Source organism: Festucalex cinctus, chromosome 3 (genome assembly GCF_051991245.1).
Source record: "Festucalex cinctus isolate MCC-2025b chromosome 3, RoL_Fcin_1.0, whole genome shotgun sequence".
NCBI lineage: Eukaryota > Metazoa > Chordata > Actinopteri > Syngnathiformes > Syngnathidae > Festucalex > Festucalex cinctus.
Window position 1 is genome coordinate 28276515 of NC_135413.1, and position 18953 is coordinate 28295467.

General features: G+C 42.2%; 1 protein-coding gene across 3 annotated transcripts in view; it reads left to right on the forward strand.

Annotated features, from left to right (window-relative positions):
* The window catches only part of tmem117 (transmembrane protein 117), a 33235-nt gene that overhangs the window by 4336 nt on the left and 9946 nt on the right, over positions 1-18953 (forward strand). For all 3 annotated transcript variants that reach the window (XM_077517346.1, XM_077517345.1, XM_077517344.1), the window contains 2 exons: positions 2683-2815; positions 16497-16596. In XM_077517346.1, coding sequence (XP_077373472.1) covers positions 2683-2815; positions 16497-16596 — 233 coding nt within the window. The remainder of the gene's footprint in view (positions 1-2682; positions 2816-16496; positions 16597-18953) is intronic.

An 18953-nucleotide genomic window follows, 5' to 3' on the forward strand; every position in this document is an offset into this window, starting at 1 on the left:
CCCCAGTGGGTCGGTGCTGTGAATGTCATCTCGATCACTGCACGCCATGGTGATATCATACGGGGAGGCAGATGTAAATGCGAGCAGGAAACAATTTGGACTCAGCGGGGTGTCTTTTTGAGTTTTTAGCTTATTAAATTTGGGAGCGCAAGCAATTTGAGTTTTAATTGGAAATTGATCAAAATGAACAGTGCCTTCTTTGTTTACATTACACGATGACTTTGAGACTGGTGGGAAGCTCCTTCATCTTTTTCACCACTAGATGGAGACATTGCTCTGTCTTTGTATCATGTGAGCGCAATTTAAAAAGAGGTGCGCCTTGATATGAAGAAAGATTTTCCCGTGAATTTCTTCCTACTTTGACTGAAATTTAGACATTTTAAGGATCGGAGGTAGAACCTAATAGTGTTCCCTTTTTCCTGTTTGTGTCTTTGTGTGGCAACCTCAACCATATGTTGTAGCTATTAGGTAGGGCCAGACTGAGCCTGCAGCTTGGACAGCACACATGAATCATTTCTTATCGGGGACGCAGTGACTCAAAGTGCGTGGATGGTCTGCCTGCCTTAACCCCCCACCCCCACCATTTTTTTTTTTTTAAAGTCACTTCTGCAGATATATACCGTGCTCGTAGCATTAAAAGCAGGGCTCATTGGCACTGGAGGCAATTAAGTTCAGCCATGCAAGTGAATTCAATTATGCAACAGCGACGAGCCCTGAAATACCACAGAGCAAGACGTATGGTCTGCAATCGATGCTGGTCAGTCCTGGTTATGGGAAATTGATGTTGAACATGTATGTTGTGAGGCCTACAGACCCCGGTTTGCATGCCTTTACACTATGGTCTTGCTATGAATAGAAGAGTCTCATATCCACAACAAAGATGGCCGCATGTGATGCCAAAACAAAGGGAAAGCCTCAAAGTGAATGCATGCACAATATGTAAAGTAGTGCAACACGCAACTAAGAAGGAAAAGGCAGAGCATATCCCAGGCTCCCTTGCTAAACAAGCGAGTAACCTTGAAGCACTTGACTGCTGATTATTAAGTTATGAAAAGATAAATGGAATTACAGTATAGTCGCCAAGGGTAATATGAGGGCTTACGAAACATTCACAGATGGACCTTGTTTATGCCGTAGCTCATGCCAGCGCTCATTTTTGTACCAGTGTGCAACATATTTGTGCTCGTCTTGGCTTAACTAATTAATACCTGTATTGCTAATAATGCCATTGTGTGCCTAATGTTAGCGCTATTCATGTACTACTAGTGCGGATACAGCTAGTTCCACAAATGTGTGGTTAATGCCAGTTCTGCTACTGTATAGCAATGTAGGCTATGTTCCACTAATGTATTTACGACTTGAGTTTAGATATAGAGCCGCTAATGCTACAGCAGCTAACAAACTAAATTAGCTAAGGCTACTAACATTGATGTACTTCGAAGTGTAGCGAATGTTAGTTAAACTGTACTACTAGTATATATCGCACTCATTTTACTGTTGTACCAATGGTGGCGCTAATGCTAATACTAGTAACAGCAGGTCAGTGAGTAACACCAATGAGCTAGTGTAGTAAGGTAAGTTACTGGTACATGTATAGCTAAAGTTATGACAGACTCGAGTCAAGTTGCTAATATTAGTTCAACTAATGCTCTACTTAAAATAGCTAATGATAGTTTCACTACTGGAGCTAGCTGTTATAGACTTTGAGCTAATGCTAGTGGTAATGCTAAGTGTGCTAATGCTAATGTTAGTGCAGATGTATTTTTTTTTTTTTGTTGCTACTGCTAATATGTTTTTGTTTTGTTGTTGTACTTGAAGAGTACATTATATCCATGTTTTTAAAATTGTAATTACAGTTGTTTGTTTTTAACTATTTGGGGTTTTCTTTTGATTATTGAAATGAAATTATACTGTACACTCATATGGGACCAATTTGTTCAGCTGGCCAAATGAATTGCATTGTGTCAGACAACCCAGTAATGCTCAATAACTGGCAGCCACCGTCTACTGGTAATTACATTATTCATAACTAATACTGTGTGTCTGTTTTATATCCATATACAGTATACCATACTCAAATCATTACAGATTTCATCAGGCGCGCAGAGCTCAAAATGGCTGTGTTATGTTTGCACTGAGGGTAATCTTTCAACACGCAAACAGTTGTCTCCTCGCCACCAGACAACACAGTCGCGCCATTACGCATTCAGCTCAGCAGACCCAGCATCAGAAACAATCTCATGCTCTGCCAGAGAGATGCTGTATTCCTCAAGTAATTTGATTCCGAGCCAGGTCTGCATAAGGCAAAAAAAACGCCACAGGTCAAAAGCGTTTGAATGATCATCGTGCACAACTTAAGCAGAAACCGGTGTCATGAAGAAGCAAGCGAGTGTTGTTATCACACGTGTGCCTGAAATAAAGTGCACGCAGTATGTTTTCCCCCGTCGGGATTGATGACGATACCTCGGATGTTGAAAGACAATCACTTCATGGTTGTGGAAGCGACACCTCAAAGTGGTCCTTCATCTTAATTGAAATCCCAAAGGGCACGTGTCCAAGAGAGCGGGACGTTATCGATCCAAGCAGATCATTCATTTAGTTTAATCTCTGCGGCACGCGTTTGACGGTTGACAAGCCGCTCGAACCGCCACTGACGGTCCCGTGTGTCCTTGTCACCTTTAGGTCGATACCTGCGCCTGCAAGTGTTCCGCGAGGATCATGGCTCCTGGATGACCATGTTCTTCTCCACCATCCTCTTCCTCTTCATCTTCTCACACATCTACAACCTCATCCTACTGATGGTTGGAAGCATGCAGTAAGCCACTCAGTATCCCTCCATTTCCCTGCATCCTTACGTCCATCTGTTAGCGCCACACTGTGCTGATTGATCTAAACGTATCGCCTGACCATAGATTCTAGAGTGGTCTGATTAAGCAGCCTTAGCTTTTCAACAAAAGGCAGGTGGAAGCTACACATATTCATCCATGATCCTGCCCACGGTAGGCCTCAACACCCCCGTGTCAAGCTCCTGACAGAAATCCATTTCTGCATTTGCGAGGTGTCCGTCAACCGTTGTGTGTGTGTGTGTGGTTGGGGGGGGACATGCCCTTCAAGCCAGCCAAGCGCATAGAATCACAGCGAGGAGTTCTCTCGTTTTGTTTGTTTGTTTGTTTAAGCGATAAAAACTGTCACAGTCCTGTTTCTGGCACTAGAGAGCTAGAGTCAACCTTAAACATTTCTTGACAAAAATGTGTTATATGCGACCTCACTAGTCTAAACATGATATTCGGATTAATATTAACATTTGTTGAATATGAGTTATGAAGCAAAATCCACCCATTTTTATCCATCTCAGGGGGTGGCCATTTTGTCACCTGCTGTCGACTGAAGATGACATCAATGTTGCTCAGGGTTCAGGCAATGACCAATCACAATTCACTAGTTTTCTGAAGCTGCGCTGTGATTGGTTGCTATTTGAGACCTGAGCAACATTGATGTCATCTTCAGTCGACAGCAAGTGGCAAGATGGCAAGAAAATCATCGTCAAATTGTGAAAAGAACATCCCAATTTTCCTGAGTTGCACTTAAGGAATTCGGAAACGTCAGTTTGGTCCACAGCTTCTTGATCACGTGAGCGAGAGAGAAAACAAATAAATCAGCTTCCTGTGTTGTCATGACAACAGTCGGAAAAAGCATTTTGTTTGTTCGTGTCACATGGTCCAAGCGGGTAGCTAGCTCGCTAGTTGTGACGTCGTCGTGCCAGTGAGGACAAAAAATGATTTTTTTTTTTTTGGACTCATTCTTTGTCATGGTGGCACGAGTGTTGCAAAAGTGACACTTTTTGACGAGACGAATTCACGATTTTCAAGAACGTCCCGGCCCCTGAGATGGATGAAAATGGCTGGATTTTGCTGCTTAGCTCATATCTAAGCACTAACACAATATTAAACAGAATAACATTTAGATTATTGGGGCTGTAGAGAATGTTATTGTCCCAAAAAAAAAAAATGGGTTGACTTCCCTTTTAACTCATTTGCTATCACAAAACATAAATACGTTCTATTTTAAATATTACCATGGTCGCAAAGATGTAATTATAAGTTGTTTTGTTTTTGTTTTTGTTTTTTTATGGGGGTTTTTTAGGCTAAAGCATAGAGAAGGCTTTGATGCCACCTCTGAACTGAAGAGAAAGCTTAAATCAATGGTAGTTACTACAAAGATGACCAGCAGGTGGCAGCAGAGTATAAGAGATCCACCAGGGCCATGTTGCAACAATCTGTTTTTCCTCGTGTTTTAAATAATTTGTGAATAATGATGAAATTTAGCTATATTCTAACGCTCATTGCTGCAAAACGGAAACATACAAATATACACACTAATCTTTCTTTTGATAGGTTCCATATTTTTATAGCAATAGAACACAATATTCTATGGGCCTTGCAAAATCAGTCAAAATCCAATAAAAACAGCCGGGAGCGAAGGGGGTTGCTTCAGTGAAAATGGTTGGGAGTGAGTGAGTTGAAAATGAGAGTTATAAGTTCAAAGCATGCGAGACCCTGTAACGGGTATCAGTCCAGTCCATTTATTACAACCTTAGGGATGAGTTTGTATAATCGGTCCATCTATCACCCCGGCCTGCTTCCTGCGGGCGACATCAGCATCCACCTTGTTTGTCGAGATGACAGCAGCCCAGGCGCAGGTGCGGCGAGATGGTAAACGCTAGGGGCTCGAGGAAAATTCCTGGAAATCTCTCCTAAAGAGCATTCATTTATTGGCCTCTTCTCTTCTCAACACCCCCCCCCCCCCCCCCCCCTCCATTGCTCCTTTTGGAATGCGGTGACACACCAACAGGGGGTGCTCTGGCAGCAGCGGTGAAAACGCACCGCCCCTGCTTGTTTTCTCGCCGCACCAGGCCAGCGGTTTGTTGAGCCCCGGATCCTGCCAAAAACCATTAGCGTTCTCATCTCTGTTCGACGGCGACACGTACGAGCCGAGTTCACGCCTTGCCGGGATGCCCTCAGAAGACGAGCGCCGGCCTACGGTGGCACGAATGCGTGCAGAGTGACTTAAAAAAAAAAAAAGGTGACGGAGGCATAGCGAAAAAGACTGGGATGAGTAGGAGTGCATACATGCAGTGAAAGTCAAGTCTTTTGATCTCCATCCAAATCTTATTTGCATCGTCCCCCCCCAACCACTCCCTGAGCCTGCAGCACGGTTGCCACAGCACAAAGAAAAAGTTCAACATGCCTTTGTGGCTGTTCCTCCGCATTTGTACGCCACGAACAAGCTGCAGAGAAGTCTTTGAAAGGATGTAGTGGGCTTTTTTTTTTTTTTTTTTTGGCAGGAGATCACTGCCAGAGCTACGATGTGCGCTGCAGGGGATGAGGGGGTGTTCTACACACCCGCACGCATAAACGCCATAATGGCCACGTCTCACACCTCGCTCAAGGTAACTGTGGGACATGAATGTGTGACCTCAAGCTGCAAAGCCACCTGTGCCCTTTGTCATTGAATTTTAGCCCAGATAGTAGGTGCAAAGCTCAGTTCTGTTTATTTTTCCTCTATCAAATACTATTGCAAAAAGTGATGGGTATTTGACTACATTTCCAATCGTTATTCAAATGTTTCATTCAATCAAGTACAGTAGCTTATTGATGACAATTAGATGAATTTCACCCAAAAAAAAATGTCATGTCTGGGATTCTTTGGCAAAGATGGAGAGGTTGGTTTTCCACCGGGGTGTCAAAATTAATGCGTAAATTTTGAGTTAATTCAAAGTTTCTTTACCGCTACAGGCCCTTACATGGAAAGCCTGTAGTGGGGGAATTCCAGTCGCAATGCAGGAGACACGCCCACATCAAAACCAGCAGTAATAATAATGCATATATTTGTGGAGACTGGGATCAAATTGCATTTTACAATTTTAAAAATGTGCAGAATTTCCCAAGTGACTTCACGTTAAAGATTAGCTTGCTCTTAATATGAAAAGAAAAATGTACAGAGCTGTCACCGTTTTACCAATGTAATTATGCCATCTAGTGGCAGAAAATGATGGCAACACGAATCAATGTCACACTTGTGTTTTTTTTTTGTTTTTTTTTTTACAGTACAGCATATGGTAATGTTAACTGAATTTCATGAATTATTATGAAATTACTTGATCAATGACTAAAAGATGCAGCCATATTTATATTAGTTAAAGAAATACTTCGCTTATTAAGCCGATTATAGCAATAAAAAGTTAATATTTTGTCTATAATTAATTTGATACTTTCATTATTTTTCACGTACAATTAGTACTATTTAAAACACATTTTGCAACTTGCTGTCGACTGAAAATGACATCACAAGGGCTCAGGTAACCAATCACAGCTCACCTGTTTTCTAGGTTTGGTCATGTGAATATTCACAAGCTGAGCTGTGATTGGTTACCTGAGCCCTTGTGATGTCATTTTCAGTCGACAGCAAGTTGCAAAATGTGTTTTTAAAGGTACTAATTGTATGTGAAAAATAAGGAAAATATCAAATTTATTCTAGGCAAAATATTCACGTTTGACTGCCAAAAATGGCTAAATAAGTAAAGTATCCCTTTAAATTCTTTCCACTTTTATGTGAACAAGAGTATTACAACTTGGAAAAAAACATTATACATTTTATGGTACATTGAGAACAGATGTAACATTTTTGATTAATCGTGAGTTAACTATTGAAGTCGTGATTAATGGCGATTAAAAATTTTAATAGCATATATATATATATATATATATATATATATATATATATATATATATATATATATATATATATATATATATAAATGATGTCCATTTTCCAAGCAGCGCACTGGTTACAATAAATCTGCTTGTAAACAGAATAAACGGAACCCACAAGGCAGTGACCTATCAACAATAGAGCGTTTTGTCTATTTACTCATACGATATGTCACAAGAAGAATTAAATGGCGGCCGGAGCACTCCGAGCTGTGTGCTGCACGTCAGCGGTCTGTTAACCAACATTATTAACAGCCACCTCTGGGTCAACAGCTATCAACCTGTTACCTGCCGTGTGTCATTTCAGGAGGCAAACTCAGCCCGTGGTGGCTCCCCGGGAACGGTAATCCACGTGAAGGCTATTTGCATTTTAATGTAACTGTCAAGATTGCGAGGCGGGCGGGGAGGGAGCCAGTCGGGGGTATTTGTGTGAAATCAGACCAGTGTGACCACCCCCAGGGAGTTTGATGGGCCTCGCCAACGTTCGCTTAAGTCGCGCAATCCCGTTCCTCCGTTTTACAGTGCCATTAGCAGCCAAAATCAGCCTCTAATTAGTCTGTGTTATTTAATTAAGTCAGCCAATATGAGGCAAACCCATTAATCATGACTAATTTACAGGGGAGGTGGGGCCGAGCTATGTGAATGTGCTTGGGAAAGGAGGTAGCAGCTGCTGCGTGGAATCATTTCTAAATGGTATTGTAGTAATTCACGTAGCCTGACTCAACATCAATTTGGTGCCATCCACCAATTGGGATTGACTGACGGCCAGTCAAAGGTGTAGTTTGTCATCATGAGCCTGAACAGGATGAGCGGCACAGAAAATGATTGGATGGATGTTGAAAGCGGAGGTAAGGGAGACATATATGTCCATGTGAGCGGGGGGGGCGGGGTGGGGGGAACAAGAGCGATACCCCGAACGGGATTAGAAGCCATCATGGTATTTGCCTTTGTGCGTCTGCGTGTCGTTCCGGCTCTAAGCCGGGCTAAATGCACAGACAAATGGATCCAAATGACTGAAATAAATAAATAACATGTTGCCGAATGTCGGATGCCGCCTGTTGCGCATCAAAGCCGGCTGAGCCACCCTCAGCCCCCGTAATGCTCTCAACCAAATCACGCGAACGCGGGAATTATGGCTCGAATAAGGCACAAAGAGGAGTCTTAAGTTGTAATCATAAAGCTACAATGTCAGCAGGAAGACGTCTGGACTTTGCCAGAGGACATTGCAGTCGGATTCTTTTAATCATAACTTTTATCGTAATCATCTTTTATCCTTGAGCCACCCTTTTTCATTTTGACTCAAGTCATTTGCACTTATTTGGTGCCTTTCGCTTGGGCCGAGTCAGGTAATAAGACGGGAGTTGCCACTGCTGGTTGCTCATTGGCTGTTCGGGTTCGTCATCATGTCACCGAATACGTTTACATGCAGTCAATATTAAGGTTAAGGTCAAAATTCCGTTTTCTGAAACACTCGGGATAACGTTTACATGCGCGAATGGACAGTTACTCTGTATGCAAATCATGTGACATTTTGGTCATGTGAAATCTGAATGTGAAAATAGGCTTGTTTAGCGAGTGGCAGCGTAAGATGGCCGCCACGCATAAAAGTAGTTCCTGTACTCAAAAGGCCAAGATTCCTTGCGACTAGAGCATGCACAGAACACAAATCGAAGTTCCGTCCAGAAGAGGTACCCCGGTTGCATTTATTTGACCAAATATTCAGATTCGCAAAAGGGTCATCAGGGGTGTTATTCGGGTTTTCGAAGAAGTTTGCTCATTTACATGGCCTTTCAAAACCCAAATGTTGACAATATTCAGCTTTTAACAGCATATAAACTAGAGTTGTCGAAATGAATCGATTGACAAGTTATTAAATTAATCAACAACTATTTTAACTCATTTGCTCCCAAAAACGTATAAATCTGTTCTGTTTCAAATATTACCATACTCCCAAAGATGTATCTATACGTTTTTATGGGGGGGGGGTTTTATGCTAGAGCATACAGAAGGCTTTGATGCAGCCTCTGAACTGAAGGGAATGCTGGAAGCAATTATAGTTATTACAAAAACGGCCAGCAGGTGACAGAAGAGTATAAGAGACCAACCAGAGCCATGTTGCAAAAATCTCTTGTCCCCACTGTTTGAATCAGATTTGTGAATAATGTTGAAACTTAGCTATATTCTAATGCTAATTTCTGCAAAACGGAAACAGATAGAAATATACTTTTTTTTCCCCCCCTCATGAAACAAGAGACAAATCTTTCTTTTGGTAGGTTCCAAGGCCCACACAATATTCTGTGGGCGTTGCAAAATCAGTCAAAATCCAGTAAAAAAAAAAAAAAAAAACAGCTGGGAGCTCAGGGGATTACTTCAATGAAAATGGCTGGGAGTGAATGAGTTAATAATCGAGTAATTGTTCGGAGCCATTTTTTAATTTAAAATTGTCCAAATCCTCTGACTTCAGCACATCATCAGTAATTGTTTATTGATTTCTGTAGTCCGTCATCAAAGAAGACTGATTATCTTCTGCGTTTTAATCAAATTAAGACATTTGCAAACTTTTGTTTTTACTTTGGAGAACAATGACTAAACCGATAACAGTACAACATAGTACCCCCTTTTTTATGATTTTTTTTTTTTAAATTAAATCACTATATGAATTCGAAGTACAAAATAAACACCAATCAGCGGTTAATAAGCAGTAATCAGGGAGAAAATGCTTTTGTAATACATTTTAATGCAAAATGCAAATTAATCTCATGAGGCGATTAATCGGGGCTGCACGGTGTTTGACTGGTTAGCACGTCCGCCTCCCAGTACTGAGGACTCGGGTTCGAGTCCAGGCTCCGGCCTTCCTGGGTGGAGTTTGCATGTTCTCCCCGTGCCTGCGTGGGTCTTCTCCGGGTACTCCGGTCTCATCCCACATTCCAAAGACATGCATGGCAGGTTAATTGGATGCTCCCAATTTTCCTTAGGTGTGCTTGAGCGTGTGGATGGTTGTTCGTCTCTGTGTGCCCTGCGATTGGCTGGCGACCAGTTGAGGGTATACCCCGCCTACTTCCCAAAGCCAGCTGAGATAGGCTCCAGCACCCCCCACGACCCTAGTGAGGAATAAGCGGTCAAGAAAATGGATGGATAGTTGATTAATCGATTGAATAATCGATAGATTAATCAATTCAAAAAATATTCGAAAGTTACTGCACTAATATAAGCATAGTCACTAACATTTGAAGAATCGCGTCTGTCTCTCTCACACACCCGCACACAAACAAATGTTGCCGCTATCTCACAAAATGACTCATTACATATTAACACGCGCTCCCACGGCGCCTCCGCTGTGATTTACTATCATCTGGGAATACCCGGCCGGCGTTATTAGAAGCGGCGAGGTGACACCTTTCTTACCTCGTTATATCTTCCTGCTGCTTTCTGGGACAGGGGGGTGCCAGCGGTCCGCTTCCATATGTCACTGCCGCTCTCACGGCAAACAGCAGCAGGCGCAAACAATAACCATCATAACCTTGACGCATGCTCGTGTCAACTGGGAATAGATTTACATTTTTTCTGTGCGCATTTGCCTGTCATCCCCCTCACGTTCCTTACCTTGCCAACAACCTTGCTGATGGTGTTTCACTTGCAGTTTGTGACAATCGCAGAATGTTTCCGAGTTTGTACGAAAACGGAAAAAAAAAAATACTGGTCTATTTCCTCAAAACTGTGCGAGAGAAAAAGGATTGTGGCGAGGCATCGAGAGTATACATTGCAGCCCCTTCGGAGTCAGAAGTGAAACGCCGTTGACCTCGCTTACTACTTTTTGAATTTATGACCATTTTCTAGCTTGTTTATCCTGCAGTGTTGACATTCTTCAAGTGGAAGTCGACCTTAAACCTTTCTTGACAATAATATGTTATATGTGACCTCACTATTCTGAACATCATTTTGCCACTTGCTGTTGACTGAAGATGAAGGCAATGACCAATCACAGCTCACCGGTTTTCTAAAGCTGCGCTGTGATTGGTTGTTACGTGAGACCTGAGCAACAATAGGGGTTTTTCCACCGCTGGAACTTTTGGAGAACTTTTCAGTTTACCTTGGTAAAATTCAGTTCTCGCGTTTTTCCAACAACAAGCCAGGCAGGAACTTGGCTGATTGGTCAAATTTGGGGGCGTTGTTTTTTACATCGGCTGGGCTCAATCAAACTCAATTGAATTAATTACAGAGAACTCTAAGACAGCTGTGGAAACACAATTCTAAATTCCCTGCTGAACTTTTACAACCAATAGGTGTTTTTCCACCGCTGGAACTTTTGGAGAACTTTTCAGTTTACCCTCGTAAAATTCAGTTCTCGTGTTTTTCCACCAACAACAATTACCAGGGTAATTAAATTCCCCATGGGGCATCCAAGTACTATCTCAGCAACAGTGTCTTGCTGAGCCAGGCAGGAACTTTGAGGTGGGGCGGGGCTGTAATGACCACAGCTGATTGGTCAAATTTGGGGGCGTTGTTTTTACATCAGCTGGGCTCAATCAAACTCATTTGAATGAATTACCGAGAACTCGAAGACGCTGTGGAAACACAATTCTAAATTCCCTGCTGAACTTTTACAACCAAGAACCCCCTTTACCCAGAACTCAAAGTTCCTGGGCTTGTTGGTGGAAAAACGCCTAATGATGTCATCTTTCGTCGACAGCAAGTGGCAAAATGGCCGCCCCCTGAGATGGATGAAAACGGCTCGATTTTGCTGCTTAACTCATATTCCACTAACACAATATTAAACTCCATCCATCAATCCATCCATCCATCCATCCATCCATCCATTCATCCATCCATCCATCCATCCATCCATTTCCTTAGCCGCTTGCTCCTCACAAGGGTCACAGGGGTGCTGGAGCCTATCCCAGCTGGCTTTGGGCATTAGGCGGGGTAACAATAATAAACTAGAATAACATATTTAGACTAGTGGGGCTGCATAGACCATATTATTGTCAAAAAAAACTTTTTGGGTTGGTTTCCCCTTTAATGGTTGATCATCGCATAGGGGTCTAGCAAAAGGCGGCCATTTTCTGTCAAGGTACAGGTGTATGTTCCCAAGACAACACCCATCTCTAGTTTTTGTATTTTTGTTAAGATGGCGGCGTCTAATCAAGAGCTAAAAATGTCAGGAAAATGACATAATGATGTTGCACATTCATGATAAATAACTCAAGGACTTGATCTCAAGGTGCAATGATGTCATTTTTGTGTGGAGAGAATAATTGCGATGATAGTTTTCGGTTTCCTTGAGAGAACGTCTTAAGTGACAGCTTTATGTCCCACGCTCCTCTGTGTTGTATACCGTAAATATGATATTAGCCAGTGTAGCTGAGCACGAATGGCAGACGGGCAATGCATTTCAATGCGGCGCTATCCAAGGTCGCTAACGTTTCGAACGAGTTCAGCCATTCACAGAAGCGGCGGCAACAACGAGGTCACTCCGCGTGGTCACGGTCAACGGCTGTCCGAGTGTAAACGCGTCCATAAAACTCCCGCGTGAAGGCATTATTATGAAACGGATAATAAAATATGAATAGGAATCAAGAGTGGAGGGAAAGCTCTTAGTTTGCAGTTTTACAAGCTTTATTGACGACACTTTGATTTGTCGCTCTGTGCGTGCGTTTTATCTTGAGTTAAAGCTCAAATTCAACGAGAACATTTTGTCTTTTGAAGATGAAGGTGAATCTGCTGCGTGTTTTATTGCCGAGCTCTGTGGTACAAAAAAAAATAAATCAATCATGACGTCATCACTGGTACTTTTGGAGCTTTCGGCAGGATCAGCACTTGAACCTAATTTGCTCTACTGATTTATCATCATATCACTTTTTATCGACCCGATTCAGCCCAGTAAAGTCCGTCTTATTTTCACAAATATATCAACAACTTCCAGAATTAGCCACTAGCAACAATTGTTTCAGTTTAATGAAGGACTGATTTGTGTAATACGTAAACCAATTTGGCAGGTTCGGATTCTAAGATTTGTTTTAGTACTTAAAGGTGCATTGTGCCGTTTAAAAAGGTAATGTTAAAGCTTTTTCTACATCACACATATTCCACCAATGCCCAGATGAGTACACAGAACCCTGACTGTTTTACTCTGACTGCATCTATCAGCTTTTATCTTCCCTTTATTAGTAGATTGCGCGGACCCTCCGCACACTACACAGTTTCTTTGGTGAGGGCAAGGGGCGGAGTTTTTCTTACCTCATTTGAAGTCGTGTCTTCGTTTGTCAACTGTGGCTGCCACTTTAAGATCACGCACGTAACCCGCGCGCTCGCGCAATGAACGAGCCTAACACAGATGCTGCAGTTACACTTTGAGCCAGAGGTGGCAGTCGTGAGTGAAAAAGTGACAAACTGCACAATGATCAGAAGTTTAGACTTACTAGAATGCAAGCAGATTTAATGACAAATTTAATTATGTTTGCCAAATCTGTGGTCAGGGTTGGCTAAGTACACATCCGGATAGTGAACTGACTGTATTGAAAATGACAAACGTAGAAACATTTTTGCCAAACTCGTTTACAATTCACATATTTGGATAATTTTGGTTGTTTAAAAAAATAATCCATCCAAGAAAGGCAAGCAAAAACCAGAGTTCAATCAACTAGAAAAGTACACAGCATAAATTGGAGTGTTAAAATGTCAGAGTAATTTTCTGGGGAGTTAACTTTAGCTCCCGAAGTGCAATTTTGTAACATTTTCAGAGTTAATTGGTGTTATTTTACAGAATTTTTCCCTAGTGTTAAATTAACTCTGAAGAGATGTAACTAATCTCATGCCTTTGCACCTATCGACGAATGACGACGAGTTATCGCCACATGCTGGTGTATAATCAACACCAACCAGTGTTGACTAGTATTAAATTTCAGCGACCGTCAGAGGTTTTTAACCCCAAGTTAGTGTAAAAAAAGAACACTTTCAAAAATGTTGTTTTAACTATTATTTCGTGTGGCCCAATATAAACACTTTTGAGGTGTCAAATGTAACTCTGTCGGTGTTGAATTAACACTGGCAATTTTGCAGTGTATTTGATCAGTGAATGACGAGAAAACTTTGCTCATGACAATGAAGCTGCTCATACTTCAACTTTATTCTTCACTCGCACCATTCAAGCCTTGCTTCCGAACAATTCCCCATCCGTTTCCCGCATGGGAACAAAAGTGATTGACAGTTGACAGAACAGAAAGAAGAAGACGAACACTTTTAATGTTACATATAAACGTGGTTATCAAACAGCGTTTCCTTCCATCCGCGCTTACAACTGCAGATGTCAGTAGCTAATTGCTTCGACGCGAGCCTTTAAAAAGCCGCTGAAACGTCCTTGAATATAACGAGGGAACAAGCGTGGTAAACCCGATAACATCCCACCGAGGATCTGCGCTGGCAGACCGCGTTGGCACCGGCGTGAGAAACAGCGGCGCCGCGATTTCAGCCACGGGAGCCATTTTGCGGCCGATTATTCATGACGCGACTGTACTGTAATGTTCCACTACACTGAATTCTCTCATTAGGCCAAAACTGACTCTAAAGGCCATTAAAGTTTCAGTCAGCATGAATAAGTCAGAGTTTCTGCCTCTGATCATGCAGCGCTAACAGTCCCCAAACTCATCTTGGGAGCCTGGCAAAAAAAAAAAAATTAATAATCAAACGGGGCTTCTTTGAGCGCTGGGGTTGCTCAATTAAATATGTGTGAAAGGCAGGTGGTTGGCGTCGGGGTAGCCTTTTTTTTTTTTTTTTAGATTGAAAGCCCCAGCATGCGGTTCTAGGCAGCATTTGCAGGAGTATCGATTAGAATGTTGCTGCGGGTAAATGACACCCAGTGGGATCTCGGCAGTTATGGGATCACTGCCGAGCCGCGGAATGTCTTACAGGCTTAATGTGCGCCCCAATCAAGGCTGGTTTATTGGCCGAGCCGACAGAGGCGAGACGTGACGTTCGCGTTCGTGCAAGCCTGATGACAGATAAATAACAATGTTTCGGCACAAACAGGGAAGTTATTCATTCTGCATATACAGTTGTGCCCGTAAGTTTACATACCTTTTGGTGTATGTGAACTTATGCACTTCGGCCGATTCCGATACCGATTTTTGGCAGAAAAAAAAACACAGATTACCGATTAATCTGCCGATTATTTATTAAAAATATATATAATACAAATACTGACAGCTAAGGCTGTTTGAAAGTGCTATATAAATCAAGATAACTTGACTGTTCCTGTGCGTTTTAGCCTCTTGGGGGCAGTGTGGTGCCATGCATCCGTGGCGTACGCACTTCAAGTGAGTACAGAATAAGGTTGTGATTGAATTCTATTAAAATAATTAGTCTGTCACACATTGTGAAGAATTTGTGCCTTTGCGTAGTGTTATCTCATCTGTTACGTGCGCCCACAAGATTTTATCGGTTATCAGCATCCTTGACTACTAATAATCGGTATCGGTATCGGCCTGAAAAAAATTAAATAAAAAAAATACATCGGCCTCTTTCTTCAAAATTCACATGCACATTTCTGATTAAATTAACTACAACCACTGAAAATATCAACATTTTCCACAGTATTCTATTTTAAACCTTCTCACCACAGTGCGCTCATAAGTTAACGTTCAAGCACAACTGTACAGTACAACAAATAGCAATGAAGAATATTGCATCATCGCAATTTTTAGATGCCATGTAAATATCACACAATTATTCACTTTGCCAAAACACATTGTTGTGCTCATGCTTTTTCGAGGTACAAGCCATTTTCTGGCAATTTTCTTTTTTTTTTTTTTTTTTTTGCTTTGAGATATGAGCGCTGCATGGCGGCAGGGAACACGATTCACCTCACGATCATTTCAGTCTCCATCGGGCGTGATTACAATTTCCATGCCTCATCAGCCTGCGTTGGTGAACTTGATGTTGTGAGTCCGAATGACGTATGCGCCACAGGCAAGTGCGCGTGTGCAGGAGAAACCATCGTTATCGGCATTGGTTGGGGGCCAACCGAGATGAATGGAGCTATTGCCTTCAAATGCGGCCCCTTGAAAGCTTGGCCAGCGCCGCATCCATTATATTCATGACCTGTAGGGGGGGGGTTGAGGGGAGGGATCGCGCCCACCCGCTCTACTCCAGTCCGAAGCGGGGCCGAGGAGGATCAAGGAGACCTCCTCCTCCTCGCCAGCATCACATTGACACACTTCAACCAACCCCCCACCCCCCCTCGCTGTGCCATTACCTGCAGAAAATGGAGCCAGCCGCGTGCTTGAGTTTGCGAAGCTGGAGAGCAAAAATCTTTTCTTTTTTTTTTCTCCAAGAAAACGTCTCATTCCGCATCGTCGTCGTGCCTGTAAATGGGCCGCCGCGTCCTTCGATGTGTACGACCAATGAGGTTGGCCGTGTTGATTTGAAATCATTTCGACGTGAGGCAAATTGGCCCAGCAAATGGATCATTTGCCAAACTCTGCATAGCCAAAAATGGAAAGCGGCGCCACAGGATAAATTGTGTTGGCGGCCGCCGCTGATTGTTTACAATCCTCGAAGCCTGGCGGAAGGTCGGAGACGCAGCTCGTTGTTATGACGGCTTGACATTGATCATGATTGGCTCAGGCAGCTAGCATGACCGTACTTGGCACGAGCGACCGTTCTCTCTTGCTCTCTTTGATTGCCTACTTACACATATTGTCATATTTGCTCTTGTGTCGTGTGATGCAGGTCTCACATGGTGACAGATCACATGGGCATCAGGAATGAGAGTTTTATGAAGATTGCTGCCGTGGGTACCTGGATGGGGGACTTTGTTACTGCGTGGATGGTGAGATTCAACTTTTTTTTTTTTTTGGATTAGATTTGCGTTCGACTCTTTGGCCGCAAATTGTTAAATGCTTACATTTCATGATGTGGCAGTTTCTCGACTTAATGACATTCATCTTGTCTTCTTATTTATACAATAGCTTTTTTTCCGTGAAGACAATAACGGTTTGTATTTAAAAGTCAACCTTAAACATTTCTTGACAGTAATATGTTATATGTGATCTCACTAGTCTAAACGAGACATTCTGATTAATATTACATTTGTGGAATATGAGTTAGAAAGCAAAATCCAGCCTGTTTTTATCCATCTCAGTGGGCAGCCATTTTGCGACTCGCTATCGACTGAAGATCACATCAGTGTTCAGGGCTTAGGCAACAACCAATCACAGCTCACCTGTTTTCTGAAGCTGAGCTGTGATTGGTTGTTACTTGAGACCTGAGCAACTGTGATGTCATCTTCAGTGGCAAAATGGCCACCCTTGAGATGTGTTTTACTGCTTCACTCATTTTCCATTAACACAGTATTAAACAGAATAACCGATTTAGGCTAGTGGGGCTGCATAGAACATATGATTGTAAAAAAAAAAAAAGGGGTTGACTTCCCCTTTAACTTTATTTGTGCCAGCATTCACTGTCACCTTCCTTAGACAGCTTCTGCGGAAGGCGGCAGTGAACACCAAAACTTGTAAATGGTAAATACAAACCTTATTGCCTTAAAAAAAAAAAAAAAAAAAAAAAAAAATATATATATATATATATATATATATATTTTATTTTTTTTAAATTAAAAAACAAATTATTCCTTGTATGCTGCTACATCAGCACTTCCAAATATGGGCAACCCGTCATTATGAGCAACTCTTTCACATTGAGTGCAGCGTGAAAAGGGTTTTCGAGGGGCCAATTAACTTAAAATGCATGTTTCACAACTGCTACCCACTATCCCATTGTGTGGCCTCTACTTATTTTATTTTTTTAAACAGCTACAAGCCGTTTATTATGGTCAATGCTCACACTCGTCCCCATTGCAAGTGGACTGTAATGATGAAAAAACAAAACAAAACATGTATTTCTCCATCCACACTTTTATCTGCATTTAAATGTAACCAATCCACAGCAAATAAAGCATGGCCACAACTTAGTATTAGGTATGAATAATATGTATTTGTTTCTATTTGTGGTTGTCAATTACTGGTGAATTTGAACCCTCAAATTCACCAACTCTGCTGCCACGTACCCTAATCGTCATATTGTCTCCCGAGAGGACGTGAACGCAACATTAGCTTGATTAAAGTTAAGCCGAGTCTGACCGCGCAGATCTAATTGGGAAGATGAATTGGATGTGTTATGTGAGGCTCATTGAATCCATTTTTGAATTAGCACAAATCACATTTTCCCGCTCGGGCCCAAACTCACATTTTTTGCCTCACTGGGTTCTTCTGACGATTTGAAGCAATTGTCCTTTATTAAGTCTTTGAGAGGGGAGTACTCCAAGTAAATTATTTGTAACATCACTTTCATAAGTGTATAAAATTTTGATTGCATGTTTTAGCACGCACTTCATTCATAGGTCAGGTGTATCCTTTACAGCCCACTTTACTGTGCTCGCAAACCCTCCGGCCAACGAGATCTTTCATCCGGAGGAAACGCGGGAACACCCCTCTGTTCATTTGTCGACCAAAAAAAGCGAAGCGCTCCCACATTCTCATGCAAGTTGACAAGCTCCCCCGCCTGGTCACATTAGTATTCTGTGCATACCGCAGAGGAAGACAGGCCACGGGAAGAGAGACGAGAGGGCGAGAAGCCGACGTCTGGCCGGAGAGGAAGTAGCATGTCAGGCTGTGGCAAAGCGCCGATTCACAAAATGATTCTTTTGCTTTTTTTGTGCAAAATGACCTCATCGACATGAGCGGACAGGAAGCATTTAACGTTTATACGAGACAGACATCTGACAAAAACATTGGAAAACTATGATTTTGGATGGTTAGTTAGTTTGATGGTTAGTGGAAATTGACAGGAACCAAAGAGGAAGCTATGCAATTCTGCAACACATCCAGATTAAGGTTTATCTAGTTGCATTATTGCCATCTACTGGACTGGAGTGGAACAGTATCACCGTTTAGGTTTGTTGGACCTTGCCGAAGGGTCTTCACTCCAGTGAGCCATCAATTAAGGCTGAATCACAGTTGTACTTACTCGGAATTTAATTGGAAATTAAACTGAAGTGGGCTGCCTTACTATTATGTGCTGGGGTTGGATCCCAAGATTTGAACTATTTATTCACACCGAGAGGTGAGAAACAACGCGGAGTAGCACAGAGGAACAGAGGGGACCCCACACACTGGCTTATATAGACAG